The sequence below is a fragment of the Microtus ochrogaster genome, assembly GCF_000317375.1.
Source record: "Microtus ochrogaster isolate Prairie Vole_2 chromosome 14 unlocalized genomic scaffold, MicOch1.0 chr14_random_1, whole genome shotgun sequence".
In the NCBI taxonomy this organism is placed as follows: domain Eukaryota; kingdom Metazoa; phylum Chordata; class Mammalia; order Rodentia; family Cricetidae; genus Microtus; species Microtus ochrogaster.
The window spans coordinates 18,511,582-18,527,252 of record NW_004949096.1 but is presented as its reverse complement, the minus strand read 5'-3'; the positions used below and the strand labels follow the sequence as shown (position 1 = coordinate 18,527,252).

The following is a 15,671-nucleotide window of genomic DNA, read 5'->3' as shown; positions in this document are numbered from 1 at the left end:
AAGGAAGGAAGGAAGGAAGGAAGGAAGGAAGGAAGGAAGGAATAAAAAAATCTAAAAGATATAAGGGTTCATAACATTGCAGTTTGGGGCTTTTTGCAAGTCATATTATTATATAGTATTATATATTAATCCATATTATTACACCTCAAACTATAAAAGCTTGGTTTCTAGATGAGTGTGTTGTGAATTTTATATATTTTCTAACAACATTTTAAAAGCGTCTTATTATTCAAAGAGTGTGATAACTCTTTGTATTATTATATAAAAAATTCACTGGAAAATAGCTAATTGTAGGTATCTAGCCTTGGGTTTTAGGAGCAGCCTTTTTGTATTTCTTTATCATTTAAATTCCTCTGTGCACTGCTATTGTTACTCTTGGGTTTTTTTTTTTTTTTTTGCCAGTTTGGCTAGGTCAGATGACATTTATTTATTATTTGATGTGTTTAAGTGTTTTGTCTGCATGTATATTTGCACCATATGTGTGCCTGATGCCTACAGAAGCCAGAAGAGGGACTTGGAGTCTCTGGGACTGCAGTTCCAGGTGGTTGAGAGCTGACAGAACAAAGTCAGGAGGCTCCTTCTATGTAGGATCCAGACCAATAGACCTGCCAGACCTGTAGTTGCTGTCTACAAACAGCTTCTCTTTTGTCTGGGTTGGTGTCTTTGTAGACCTTGACAAGGTAGGAATCCAGCTGGTGATAATATCTGATGGGTATTTGGCCTTTGGAGCATGCTGCTTATTTTTTTTGTTTTGTTTTGTTTTGTGTTATTTGTTTGTTTGTTTGTTTGTTTAAGACAGGGTCTCACTGGATAGCTCTGGCTGTCTGGAACTCACTATGTAGACCAGGCTGGCCTCAAATACACAGAGATCCACCTCCCTCTGCCTCCTGTTTGCTGGGATCAAAGGCGTGTGCCACTCTGCCTGGCCTGACCTGCTTATTTAAATTGCAGATGTCACTGACCTCCATACTGATAAATCAGGTACTTTTTCATTTGAATATAAAGGTATAGTTGATTCTTTATTATGTTACAAAGAATACTTCATTAGTCTTTTACAGACATCATCAAAACTTTCGGTCTACTTTGATGGTGCTACTGAATTATTTTTATTTGTGTGTGTGTGTCCAAACCTAAGTAGCCATAGGAGTTAATTTGTGAGACTGACAGTTTTTTTTCTCTCTTTATTACCAGAAACTGGTTGCTCAAATGAAGCAGGATCCACAGGTAAAAAAATCCTTTTGTTAGTAACTTGATTTTTAAACATTAAAAACAATCAAAAATGACAATAAAGTAGTAAAATGCAGTTGTTAGTTAAATTTAAAACAGTTTTATCCCAAACAGCATGTCTCAGAAAGTATTGCATGTTGATACCATTTTTTATAGGTTTAAAAAAGTCCAGTTGTATAAAATTGCTATCGTTTCAACTTTGTTACTGTTTTTTTTTTTTTTTTCTTTTTTTTTAATTGCTATGAATGGTTTATTTATTTTTTTGTTTTGTTTTTCGAGACAGGGTTTCTCTGTAGCTTTGGAGCCTGTCCTGGAACTAGCTCTTATAGACCAGGCTGGCCTCAAACTCGCAAAGAGCTGCCTGCCTCTGCCTCCCCAGTCTCCCCAGTGCTGGGATTAAAGGTGTGCGCTGCCACAGCCCAGCAGGAGATTTCTTTCTCCAAAGTTACCTTGATTCTTATTATTATTCAGGTAGTGACTTCTTGGCACCTATTAGACAGTGGATCATATATACCTGTCTATAAAGTAAAAAAATATTCTTGAAGCCAGGCAGTGGTGGCGCACACCTTTAATCCCAGCACTCGGGAGGCAGAGGCAGGCAGATCTCTGGGAGTTCGAGGTCAGCCTGGTCTACAAGAGCTAGTTCTGGGACAGGCACCAAAGCTACAGAGAAACCCTGTCTAGAAAAACAAAACAAAACAAAAATTCTTGAAGAGTGGTACTAAGGCAGATTAATTGTTTTTTTGAAGTTGTGTGCAATATTCATCTCAAGGACTCAGTGGTCTTGACTGTTGTTTTTTAATCCAATACATTGACTCTGAGAAGTAGCCGTTGTGGCCACATTTATTCCTATCTGACATCTACCTTCCATGAGAAACATCCCTTTTTTAATTTTTATTTAGTGTGTCCACAATTTAAATTGAATTTTAGGGAACCAAACGACAACACATTACCAGGTCCTTTCTATTTAATGTGGTGATCTACATTGTCAGTAACAGAGCGGCAGTTCTGATACTCATGATCATCACCTGGAAAATCTGAGGGTCAGTAACTTATTGGGCAACAATTTAGGTTCCTTCAGAAAAACCTTATATCAAATACAACTGAAAAATCCCAAATGAGGTAAGCCTAGTACAGTGAGAAGCAGAGCAGGCAGGGAAAGGAGGAGCTATGTATGAAACAAGTAGTCTCTCACTGGGGTGACTTTCGCTTTCCTGCTCTGTTAAACATTTGAAAACTTTAATATCCCACCCCCACCTCCACCCCCGCAAAAGGCAGACTCAGTGTATTCGTCTAAAACAGTACTCTCTTTGCGATTCCTAGAATTTCAGCATGTTGATTTGAATGATATGCTGTGAAGGCAGTTAGATTGCTGACAGCTTTCCAAATCTAGGCTAAAATAACAAATGTATTTTACTAAATAAGAGAGAGGACAAGTAGAGAAAAGCCTCTTATCTTTGTTGATAATGCTGCTAAGCAGCGGGGTAGCATTCTTTAACCTCCATTTCCCTGTTTTTGTCTGATTAGTGGAGCTTTAGATTTTCTGTCAACTGATACGTTCTATGAAGAATAACAATATTTTAGGACAAAGGTAGCTGTTAGAGTGCAAGATGAGGATATATAAACTTCCTGTAATTTACAGCGGTTGTGAGGAAGCCACCCTTCTGTTTGAGGGGTCTATGTTATGATTTAATTCATGGGAAACTGACGCTAAAGGTTGCTTCATCACTGTTAATGCAGTATGTGCACAGTCTTCCTGATACTATCATGTTAACAAATGAATATCTTTCTCACAGATATTTTTTCTTTCCAATCAGAATGCTGACTTAAAGAAACAGCTTCATGAACTCCAAGCCAAAATCACAGCTCTGAGTGAGAAACAGGTAGGGAAAGGCGGGGACATATTTTTAACATTGTATTCTAAAGATATGTGTGCTTGAAGCTTCTAAGAGAACTGCTGTTGTTCTTCATGTGTGAAAATAAGTGTGGGCAGCCAGACTCAGTTTAATTTTGTTTGAGCTGTTTATCTATTTTTATTTTTGGTTGAAATCAGTCTCTAGAGTATCCCATAAGTATATGCTGCTGGCAGATACTTAAAGACAATGTGGCAGGTTGCCATTAACTGTGTGAATTAAACTGTAGTTTACCCACAGGGGAAGGGGCAAAGAAAGTGGAATGTGTGATGTGGAGTCCTGTAGTGGCTGTGTCGGCTTTTTCACTGTTTAAAGGTTTAACCTACTAGGTAGCTCACTATGTAGGTCTCCTGTTATAAGTATTGTAGACTTCTGTGCTAATGTTTATAAGATGCTGACCTACTATTTGAAAAACTCTTTGATGGAATTTGTTAGAGTTACTCTATGTTGGGCAAGAGAAGAGCATCTTATGTTTTGTACAAGGAGCTTGCTTTGGTCGGTCACTTTGCTTCCACTTTCCCAACTGGGGCAATTTCTGCCACCAGGTGGCGTGTCGGTGGTGCTCCCAGTCCATGTCTGGTAATCCAATGAAGCATCCCTTTTCTTCTTTGCTCACTCCTATCTCTGGTTAAAAGAGCAGTTTCTGTCTTGGAGTTAAGAGCAAAGAACTCTGAACCAGTTGGCAATTTAGTGCTAGTGAAGTCTTACTGAAGAGTTGTCGAAACAGTTTTCAATAACTGAGTTTTATGTTGTTGTCTAAATAATAGCAACAAATAATTTCTCCTGCAGATTTCTGATCATGTTTTTCATTTCATTGAAGGGAGAAATAAAACCTTGAGAACCACAGATAGTTAATCTTCTAAGCCGAAGATGAACCGCTGTTTTTGATTCCTCTCTCCTTAATGCTTCCCAGTCTTGTCTCTCCACATACAGGAGGTGTTTTAGATTAGGAAAAGCAGTCAAACTGGGAGGTGATAGGCTACAGAGGCAAAGACAAATATGTAAGAGAAAATGTAAACAGGCCCTGCTAGCATGTGACTTGGTTCTCTAAAGTGTGTTGTGGCAGTGTCTGGCATTAGAGCCCTGTTAGCTCTGAGCCTTCTTATAGTTGCAGGGTTCCTTTGACAAAATGCCAATAAGTAAGTCGCTTTTGCTGAAAGTTCCAACGAATTCTAGCAGGGAAAGAAGTTGAAAATGATTAGTGGGGTGGGGGTGGGAAATGATTTTACAAAGTTAAAAGAACTCAATCAAAGAAAAATTTACATTTATTTGAAAATTTTGTTTGTGACAACTAATGTGAAGGTTTGTGTTTTAGTCACTGTCCTGTTGCTGTGAAAGACACCATGACCAAGGCAGCTCTTAGAAAGGGAACATCTCAAAGGGTTAGCATGGTACTGGAGCCACAACTAAGAGCGACACTGATTCACAAGCAGAGTATGGGGTAGGGAAGGAAGAGGAGAAGGGAGAGAGACCGGGCCTGGCATGGGCTTCAGAAACCTCATCTCTCCCCCCCCCCACACACACACATACACTTTCTCTAACAAGGCTATATCTCCATATCCTTCTAATTCTTTCAAAGAGTTCCATTCCCTGGCGACTAAGCATCCAAATATATGAGCCTATAGAGGCCATTCTTATTCAAACCACCTCAGTTTGGTTTATTCTGTAACTTCTTCTTCCTAACTGACCTCATCTAGCTTCAGAAAGACCTTAGACTGAGATGCAGTCTTGCAGTTTTTATATTTGCCTAGCTGTAAAATAGCCTTCTTGATAGACCAGGATAGGACAGCGTCTAAAGAAGGGGCAGCTGTTGAATGTGAACACTGGCTCTTCCTCACAGTGCAACAGGAAACCTTGCTGTTGTTCATTAGACTATAATCTGAAATTTTACTTTATAACAAATTTCTATTGCCACCTGTTTGTTTTCCCTTGTCAAAAGACCACTTAGATGGGGCTGGAGAGAGGGCTCAGCAGTTAAGAGCATTGGCTGCTCTTCTGAGTTCAGTTCCTAGTAACCACGGGATGGCTCACAACCATCTATAGTGGGATATGAGGCCCTCTTCTGGCCTAAAGTTGATAGAGCATGCATATACATAAAATAAAAATCTTTTTTAAAAAAAGACTACTTAGACTTTGGCAAAACTTTTCCTTTCCTCTTAGTAACTAAAATCTGAATTATCTTATTCATGAGTAATAGTTTAACTTAACATCATGTTTTTGTTGTGAGAAAAAGTTAAATACAGAGAAATCTGAAAAATAATGTCATAGTTACAGTTAAAGATTTAACCCTTTTTTTTTCTTAGTTAGTTTGTTTTTTGAGACAGGGATTCTCTATGTAACCCTGGAACTCACTCTGTAGACCAGGCTAGCCTTGAACTCACAGAGATCCATCTGCCTCTACCTCCAACTGTTGAGATTAAAGGCATACGCCACCACAGCCCAGGTCTCTATACATTTTTATATATTTATAAAGTTAATTGTACAAATAAAATATAAATATTTTCTTACTTTTTCTTTATTAAAGAAATACAACATTGCAGATAGTCATCAATTCTTATAGTAGACTTATTAGTTCTTATTAATACAACTTTAGTCTTTGATAGTGCTTTGGAAAAATACAGTTTTTAGTGAATATCCTCTATGGCTAAAACTCAATGAATTTCTTTGAATGCTTGTTCGGAAGTTTCTGGTGCTTTCAAACTGTAGTTTGAGATTCCTAAATAGAAATTCTAAGGTGAATTTAGAAAGCAGCTTCACCTACAGGGATTCATTTTTTTCTCTGTCAGTTTTAACTCAAAACATTCCTAGACTTAGTTGGCTAAATAAGCTATATGCTGTGTAGCCAATTAAAGTCGTGGTTTAGTGATATAGAATAGCTTCTGCTAAGAGGCATTTATGACTTTATGTATATTATATGTGTGTTGGAATGCAAATGTGTATGAAAACAGTATCAATAAAAAATGTTGGAAGGTATTTTTCAAAATCTCCATAGTGCATATTTTTTGTTTGTTTGTTTGTTTGTTTGTTTGAGACAGGGTTTCTCTCTAACAGTCCTAGCTGTCCTGGTTTGTAGACCAGGCTGACCTGGAACTCACTGAGGTCCGCCTGTCTCTGCCTCCCAATGCTGGGATTGAAGTTGTGAGCCACCACTGCCTGATCATTGTTTCATTTTTTAAGATAGGGAAATAAACCAGAAACATTATTTTAAAAAAATTTTTTACACCAATCTTTGGTTTACCTGGAATAGTTAGCATTTGAAAACCTTATGGCATTCTCTTCATAATAGATGGTTCACTCTAATCAGAGAATTCAACTATTTTGAAGCATAGTGGGGCTAAAGTGTAGAAGCAGTTATTCATTTCCTTCTCATTCTGCACTTCCCCTCCATTTATATCTGACAGGCAATATGTGGTCCGTGGCAGAATAAAGAGATTCTGATTCCAGAGCCAAAATGCTCAGTTGCTTTAGTGTTCTGTTTTAATTCTAATTTCCTGTAGAAGCAATCTTTTTCTTCTTTTTTCCTCTTGACAGTTCTGGGGAGGGAACCCAGAGCTTTGCGCATGTTAAGCAAGTGCATTCTTATAGCTGCGCTACATCTCTGCCTAACAGGCAGTCTGCACGCTCCAAAGTATGTGTCTTGTCCTGGGAGGATTTAGCCCGAAGTTGGTTTTCTCTGCCTCAGTTTGCCAGCCTTCCTCTCTGGATTCACCTCATTGTTGGAAGTTGTTGCTTCCTCCAAGGAGCCTGAAGCCGTCTCCACTCCTGATCTCACTGAAGCCTCTGTTTGTTCTCTATGGCTAATGCCATTTACCATCAAGTTTGTGAATGGCTGAAACCCCCACATAAAGATGGCTTAGCTAGGCACACTTCTACCTCCCTGCACCCAGAAGCTCTGAGGTGGACAGGCTGGAAAGAGTTCTCCAGTGTCAGCGACCCAGGCACTTCCTGTGCTGTTGCTCTGCGGTTCTCAGCATGAAGCGTCACATCAGAGTCCAAAATAGCAGCTCCAGCTGGTGAGAAGAGGAATCAACAGAGAAGGCCCCCCCCTTCTTTTCTTTTCTTTTCTTTTCTTTTCTTTTCTTTTCTTTTCTTTTCTTTTCTTTTCTTTTCTTTTCTTTCTTTCTTTCTTTCTTTCTTTCTTTCTTTCTTTCTTTCTTTTTTAAGGATGTTTACTGGGCTTTATGTACATTTCCAGTTAAACCTTTTTGACTTGAACTTAGTCACATGACCTCCCTCATTGCAGGGAAGACTGGGAAGTGTAGTTTATTTCTGGATTAGGTGCTATATCCTCCAGCTAAATAGTTTCTTCCACAGTAGCATATCACAATCTGTGATCACGTGTCTACTTATAATTACTGTTTTTAAAATGTCTTACTAAATGGTTCTGAGAGTGGGAATGAGGGTGGTTTTGATTCTTTTGCCTGCACTTGGGACCCTTTTTCTCCTACTGGGTTGTTTGGCCCAGCCTTGATGTGAGGGTTTGTGTCTGGTTTTATTGTGTCCTGTTGTGCTGTATTCTGTAGATATTCCTGTAGGCCTGGGGAAGGAGGTAGGTGGGGGTGGGGGGCTGGGAGGAATGGAGAGGGGAGCTGTGGTTGGGATGTATGATTGTGTGAGAGATGAATAAATGAATTCAGGTTGTCAGGCTTGGCTACAGGTGCCTTTACCTTCTGAGCTGTCTTGTCGGTTCGTTTGTAATATTTGACAGAGAATAGTATGTACCACAGAAAAATAGCTTGTATTTCTCGAACAAATTTTATCTGACTGATCTTCTCTACTTACAGTTAATTTTTTTTTTAAATTTTAAAGAACCATGTATCTTGCTTTTTAGATTTAATGTATTGGGAGCATTTTCTTGTCTTTTGAATGTTCTTTTTGTTTGTTTTGGAGACAGGGTTTTACTACATTGCCCTGTAGGCTGCCCAGGAATTCACTGTGTAGACCAGATAGGCCTTGAGCTCAGCCTCATCTGCCTTTGCCTCCTGAGTGCAGGGATCAAAGGTGTGTATCATCATCACTCCTGTCTTTGATGTTGTTTTAAAACATGATTTTTCACAGCTTCAAATATTTGTCTGACTAGTCATAATTTAAGAATGTTTCCCTATTGATGATAGTTGTTTTCCTATTATGAATATTTTTTTATAACTAATACCTTTTTATGTAAGTCTGTCATTGCTCTGATTGTCTTAATAAATTCCTAGATGTGTACTGGACATATTGATCAGCTCTTATCATAACAGTTCTATGCAACAAACTAGTTTTACTGAGTTACTTTAATGGTGTACTTATTTCCCCACTAGATCTGCAGATCACGTAGAGTTTTTTTTGATCCAGGCTGACTTTGGTCAGACAGATCTGCTTCTGATTTGGGGTTGGCTGGGCCTGCCTCTGTGATTGTAGGAATGCTTGTATTTACCTTATTTCTTCTGAAGCCTAGCATGAAGTATTCCTAGGCATACTTATTTTCATGCTTTAATGCCAGAGCACAAGGCCAAACTACCAAAATTCACACTGAGATTCTGTTGGCATCAGACAGTTAACATCTTATTAGTCAAATCAAGCCATTTGGCCAAGTCTTTTATATTATAAAAGATGTGGATATAAATTTTAAAACATAACTGAAAATAATCTACAACTATGTTTGGTTAAAGGCTAATAAGAAAACTTTTACTACACTAAAAATAAGTAACAAGCCAGTCATGAGGTGCAGTCTATAGTGTAGCACCAGGAGGTCGGGGATTACCTCAAGTTCCAGGCCAGCCTGGGCCAAGTAGTGAGTTCTAGACTTGCATGGACTGAAAGCAAATGGGAAGAGCCATAGTAGTGCATGTTCCCTTTCATATGCACAATCTACAGATGCAGAACGGGACTGGCTGGGTGGTGGGGAGAGGAAGGGTGATGGCGGCGGTGGGGTGTAATGATATATTTTATATGAAGATGTGAGACTTGAAACTCATTGAGTGCTAACTAAGAGTAGTAATAAGCAAAACATCATAATAGTTTTACAAAGATTTTTGCTATATATTTCCAAATGACCCTCAAAAAATGCTTTCTTAGAAGAATAGCATATATTAGCTCTGCTTCTCTGCAAAAGGAGTTCTGGAGAAGCATAGTGCTCTGTGTGGTGTGCAGTCCACGCTCATCCGAGCTGGACTTTTCAGAGAACTCGCTGTTTGCCACTTAAGGGGTCTCAGATATTTGCCGTTCAGTCTTAGTTTTTGTTTTCCTTTCACTTTTCCCTTTTCCTTATTCTTTCTGGAAAATAAGATTCCTTTGTTGTCTCTGATCTTCTTCTGTGTGTTTGTTTCCTGACTCAGTTGCAGTTAATCTGTTACTTTAGACAGATTGTTTAGCACAGAGTTTAACAAATCGTTGCCATGTATGGAGCCATTCTCAGCTGATCATTTTAGTAAAACAGTTCTGAAGTCTTTGGAAAGGTCTCTGTGTCTGCTCTAACTAGATCTGTTTCCTATGCGTGTGACAAGCTAGTTGTGGTGCTGCACACTTTAATCCCAGCCTTTGGGAGGCAGATCCCTATGAGTTCAAGGTCAGTGTGAACATAGTAAGTTCCAGGCCAGGCCAACATAGTGAGATCCTGTGCAGAGAACAAGAAGAGCATATGACCCTATGCTCTGCCTCTCTAATGAGGGTAACACATAACAGAAGCACAGGGCACAAGCTGCTTTTATTGCAAATCAAGAAAGAAGCAGAGAGAGAATGAGTCTTAGTGACCCAGTAAGGCCTTACCTTCTGAAGACTCATATTACTTCCCAGTGGGACTACCCACCCTGAGGACCAGGCCTTCACAGGAGCCTTTCAGGGACACTTTGAGTTTTCATGCCATGGATAACAATGGGTGACTTGAACAATGATGAGTGGGTAGGAAAGGGGGCCCTAGGAGTTTATTTCTAGTCCTGACTTTCTAGCAGGCTAGATTTTAAGGTTTCATATTTAAATAATTTAGTGCATCTGCTTCCTTATTTATGGAAGTTTTGTATGATGACTATGCCTTTAGCTGTTAATGCACATGTGTCTGTTGAGTGTGTCCAGTTTGGGGAATGTGAATCCGTTTAGATGGGATGCTGCATTTAGTTGTAGTACTTCACTTCCTCTGTGTAACTCCTTCATCCTGTATGTAAAACACCGATTTCTAAGGAGCTAGAACGTTCACATTTAACTCAGGTGTGAACGCATCATGTAATACACACAGTGAGACGTTGGCTTCACAGCTTACTTAGCCTTGACTGTATAGTTCATCAGACTAGAATCCATGGCCATGTGCTCTTCATTCAGTTTTAGGGAGTGAATAGCTTTGTAGGATTTTTATCTATTTAATGTTCTTGGAAATAGGACATTAAGCAGAATAGTTAATGTTTCTTTTAGTTCTCATTGACTTAGGGTTGGGTGATGGTGTGGGAGGTCCTTCTGTCTGTGTGTTGCTTTTCTTGGTTAATGAATAAAGAAACTGCCTTGACCTGTTGATAGGGCAGAACATAGGTAGGTGGGAAAGACAGAACTGAATGCTGGGAGAAGGAAGATGGAGAGAGAGACACTATGGATCCTGCATGTCCTGTTCATCTAACAAACTCTATAAGGAGCCTCTTCGATGCCCATCTTCCTCTTGAAGTAGTTTGATGCTGACAGGAGCAGATGTGTCTCATTGTCATGAAAAGCCTTACATTCTTGAACATTTTAAATGCCATATTCTGAAGGTCTCTGAAAGATTTGAAGAATACCTATCTGAAATACATCTCTAGAAAATCTAACTAACATGACTACAAGTTTGACTATTATAGATGATTATTAACTTATATTTCCTAATTATACTTTTTTTTTTCCTAGACAGTATTTCTCTGTAGCATTGGAGCTTGTCCTGGAACTAGCTCTTGAAGATCAGGCTGGCCTTGAACTCACAGAGATCCTCCTGCCTCTGCCTCCCGAGTGCTGGGATTAAAGCTGTGCACCACTGCCACATTTTTAAATGAACTGCACAAACACAATACCTTAATCAAGAGCAGAAATATACATATATCAAAGTTGATCTTAAATTTGTATCAATAAACCAAGTTCCATACCGATGCAAATCTCTATAGAGCTCTGTAGGAGGAGGGCCCACTTGTTCATCCCAACCACCTGGCTAGCTTAGCCCCAAAATAACCGCACATAAACTGTATTAATTAAATCACTGCTTGACCCATTAGCTCTAGTTTCTTTTTCTTTTTTTTTTAAAAATACTTATTTATTATGTATACAATATTCTGTCTGTGTGTATGCCTGAAGGCCAGAAGAGGGTGCCAGACCTCATTATAGATGGTTGTGAGCCACCATGTGGTTGTGGGAATTGAACTCAGGACCTTTGGAAGAGCAGGCAATGCTCTTAACCGCTGAGCCATCTCTCCAGCCCTAGCTCTAGTTTCTTATTGGCTAACTTTTACATCTTAATTTAACCCATTTCTATTAATCTATATATCACCACAAGGTCATGGCTTACCAGCAAAGTTCTGGCATATCTGACTCTGGCGGTGGCTCCATAGCATCTCTCAGACTCTGCCTTCTTCCTTCCAGCAGCATTCCCTTTAGTTTCCCCCACCTACCTAAGTTCTGCGCTATCAGCCGGCCACTGCAGTTTCTTTATTCATTAATGCTAATGACAGCACACAGAAGGGACTCCCACATCAGGATGAATTGGTTACTGTGCTCTAATATGAGTAACCTGATACTTGATTATCTCTAGTTTCAACCAGCATCCATAGAATGTTCCCTGGGTCACAGTTTAGCTAGTTTGACTGGCTAATATTCTTAGCACAATTTAGAAGTGTTCTTTCCTTAGAGACCCTTTTGTTATGGTGGGAGACCTATCTTCTTATTTATCCAAGTGTACTCATTCCCTGAGAGTCCTCTAGTTCATGTTGTCTGTGTAATATTTATGTGAAACGACTTGACCATTTGTTTGCTGTCATTTGTGTACTTAGGCAATCAGCATCTTCTCCTTTGCATCTAACAGGAAATGTAATATTTCAGGTTTCTTCTGGAAAAATTATACTGGCTTATATTGGGCAGGGGTGAAGGAAGGACTTGAACACTATGAATGTGAAAGGTTTTTTTTTTTAGTTTTATTTTTTTATTTTATTTTTTTAATTTATTTATTTATTAAGGATTTCTGCCCCCTCCCCGCCACTGCCTCCCATTTCCCTCCCCCTCTCCCATCAAGTCCCCCTCCCTCATCAGCTCGAAGAGCAATCAGGGTTCCCTGACCTGTGGGAAGTCCAAGGACCGCCCACCTCCATCCAGGTTTAGTAAGGTGAGCATCCAAACTGCCTAGGCTCCCCCAAAGCCAGCACGTGCAGTAGGATCAAAAACCCATTGCCATTGTTCTTGAGTTCTCAGTAGTGCTCATTGTCCTCTATGTTCAGCAAGTCCGGTTTTATCCCATGCTTTTTCAGACCCAGGCCAGCTGGCCTTGGTGAGTTCCCAATAGAACATCCCCATTGTCTCAGAGTGTGGGTGCACCCCTCGCGGTCCTGAGTTCCTTGCTCATGCTCCCTCTCCTTCCTGCTCCTGATTTGGACCTTGAGATTTCTGTCCGGTGCTCCAATGTGGGTCTCTGTCTCTGTCTCCTTTCATCGCCTGATGAAGGTTAATATTCAGAAGGATGCCTATATGTTTGTCTTTGGATTCACCTTCTTATTTAGCTTCTCTAGGATCACGAATTATAAGCTTAATGTCCTTTATTTATGGCTAGAAACCAAATATGAGTGAGTACATCCCATGTTCCTCTTTTTGGGTCTGGCTTACCTCACTCAGGATAGTGTTTTCTATTTCCATCCATTTGTATGCAAAATTCAAGAAGTCCTTGTTTTTTAGAATGTGAAAGTTTTAAGACCAAGATTTCAAGCATGTGACATGATATAGTTCACAGTAACATTTTCTAACCCATCTTATTTATTTTTATTCTTGTAGTATACTTGTCTTTGTTGCCAGTATTTTGTACTTGTCTGGTTAAATATTTGATGATGTCTTTTAAGAGAGAGAAGCTACTCTGGGCGGTGGTGGTGCATGCCTTTAACCCCAGCACTTGGGAGGCATACACAGGTTCGAGTCTAGCCTGATCTACAGAGCGAGTTCCAGGATAGCCAAGACTGTAACCCCTGTCTTGGAGTGGGGGGGCTTGGTTGAGTAATGTTGCTGTGACATTGCAGAGTGCTCACTGTAGTACTGTGGAGTAAATCAAGGCAGTCAGTGACTTGCTGCTGCCCCCAGTAGCAGCAGTATAGTAGAGGGGCTAGAACTGTCCTCTCAAGAGTTTGTTCTAACCATTTAGTTTAGGTGCTGGCAAATGGAATGAGTACAACTTGAAATTCTTTTTTTTTTTTTTTGGTTTTTTTGAGACATGGTTTCTCTGTAGCTTTGGAACCTGTCCTGGAATTAGCTCTTGTAGACCAAACTTGCCTTGAACTCACAGAGATATACCTGCCTCTGCCTCCTGAGTGCTGGGATTAAAGGTATGTGCCTCCACTGCCTGGCTTTCAATTTGAAATTCTTAACCCTCACATGAGGTGACACAAATGACTGGACTCTACAGTATGTTCTTTATTTCTTTGCTGGTCTCCTCCTTAGCTTAGAGCAGTTGATTCAAGGCAGTGAAAAGCAAGCCAGCGCCCCTTCTGATGTAACTGTTTTCTAGAACCTGCACTATCTGGTTAGATCTTTCATGGACTCTATTTCCAAATGTTTAGTGGCTTTGGCTGTTTGGACAACATTATCCTAAGTTGTGCCTGACAGGTGGTGTACGAGCCAGGTGCTTTACAGGGGCGAGTGCATCTGTCACTCCACTTTCAATATATTAGGAACTTAATTTGTGCCTTCGTTTAGCCCCATTTATTTCATATTTTCTAGGAGTTGTATTTTTTTCTTTTAAAAACAGATCTTATGTAACACCCTCTTCCCCTGCAATACATACATACACTGTGTAATGGTCTGTCCTGTCCCTTTAAGAAACAAGCCCCGCCCAGGCAGATCTTCCTTCTGCTTTCAGTCTGAGCTACTTCCTTTTCCATCTCTCTCCCAAAGAGGTAGCCTCTGCCATAGCTCCTATCCTCACCCCTTTTCTTCTCTTCTCTTCTCTTCTCTTCTCTTCTCTTCTCTTCTCTTCTCTTCTCTTCTCTTCTCCTCTTCTCTTCTCTCCCCCCCCTCTGTTTCTTTCCTTGTCCCCCTTCTCCTTCTCTCTCCCCTTCCCTTCCATAACCCACTAAATAAATAAATATCCAGTGTCACTCTGCATGGGTTTCTTACCCACCTTGCAGCTCCCTGTCTGGAACTGACTGCCTTCGTGGCCTGCTGGTCTCGGGACCTGCTGCCACTGCTGCCACTAAGGGACCTGCAGTGTTTTATTTTTACCATAACACACTGAACTTCAAACTCTCTCGTAGCCAAGTCTGACCTTAAACTACCGATCCCTGAGGCTGCAGCTTGCCAAGCACTGCAGGTACAGGCGTGCACCACCATACCAGGCTAATCTACTTACTGAAACTTTACAATTCCAAGAATCCACATGCATTTATTGAGAGTTTGCTATGGTGAAGGCATGGTATCCCAGGAGGTAAGAGATGAAAACCCTAGTATCACTTCCACAAGCCTGGGCCCCTTAAGGCATGGGCATTCATTAGCACAGACACTTTTCCGCAGTTCTCTCCTCTGCTTTTCTTGCATCCTTTTCTCTGACTACACCTTATATATCCCCAGTGTCGGTCTTTTCTCCCAAGGCTCTTCCTAAACCTCACGTTCTTGCCATTGGGAATTTTCTTCTCCTTGCCTGGAACATTCCTACTCACTTTTTGAAGATTCATTTGACTATGTACTCATGGATGTAGCATGGTGTGCAAGAAGGTCTATTTGGATATATTAGTTCATTAAACATCCAGGAAGGTTGTGAGGTAGCCAAGGATGTCCTTATCAAAGAGGTTTACCATTAAAAGCTTTCCATTTAGATAACCCCAATCTTGCCGTTTCGTGGAGAAATAATATATTTTTTAATTGTTTTAAGATTTCTTTCTTCTTTTTCCATCAAGACAGGCAGGGTTTCTCTATGAAACCACTCTGGCTGCCTCCTGATGCTGGAATTAAAGGAATGAACCACCATGCCCACCTATTTTATGTGTTAGGGATGTTTTGTCTGCATGCATGTCTTTGCAATATATATATATGTTTGGTGCCTTCGAAGGTCAGAAGAGCGTTAGAACCCCTGGTACTGGAGTTACAAGTTATGAGCCATCATTTCAGTGCTGGGATATAGTAATTGGAGCGGCGGGGCTGTGTCCCGCCACCCAGCCGCCTGCACGGCTAGCTTTATACCCGAAATAATTACACGGAAACTGTATTCTTTTAAACACTGCTTGACCCATTATATCTAGTTTCTTATTGGCTAGCTCTTATATATCGATCTAACCCATTTCTAGTAATCTGTGTAGCTCCACGAGCTGGCTTACTAGGAAAGATCTTAACCTGCGTCTGTCTGGAGTGGGAGAATCATGG

General features: G+C 40.3%; 1 protein-coding gene across 15 annotated transcripts in view; it reads left to right on the top strand.

Annotated features, from left to right (window-relative positions):
• The window catches only part of Phf21a (PHD finger protein 21A), a 171,352-nt gene that overhangs the window by 46,191 nt on the left and 109,490 nt on the right, over positions 1-15,671 (top strand). For 11 of the 15 annotated variants that reach the window (XM_026787807.1, XM_026787806.1, XM_026787800.1 and 8 more), the window contains 2 exons: positions 1,192-1,224; positions 3,024-3,110. In XM_026787807.1, coding sequence (XP_026643608.1) covers positions 1,192-1,224; positions 3,024-3,110 — 120 coding nt within the window. The remainder of the gene's footprint in view (positions 1-1,191; positions 1,225-3,023; positions 3,111-15,671) is intronic. The other 4 variants (XM_026787810.1, XM_026787814.1, XM_026787809.1 and 1 more) reach the window with 1 other exon arrangement.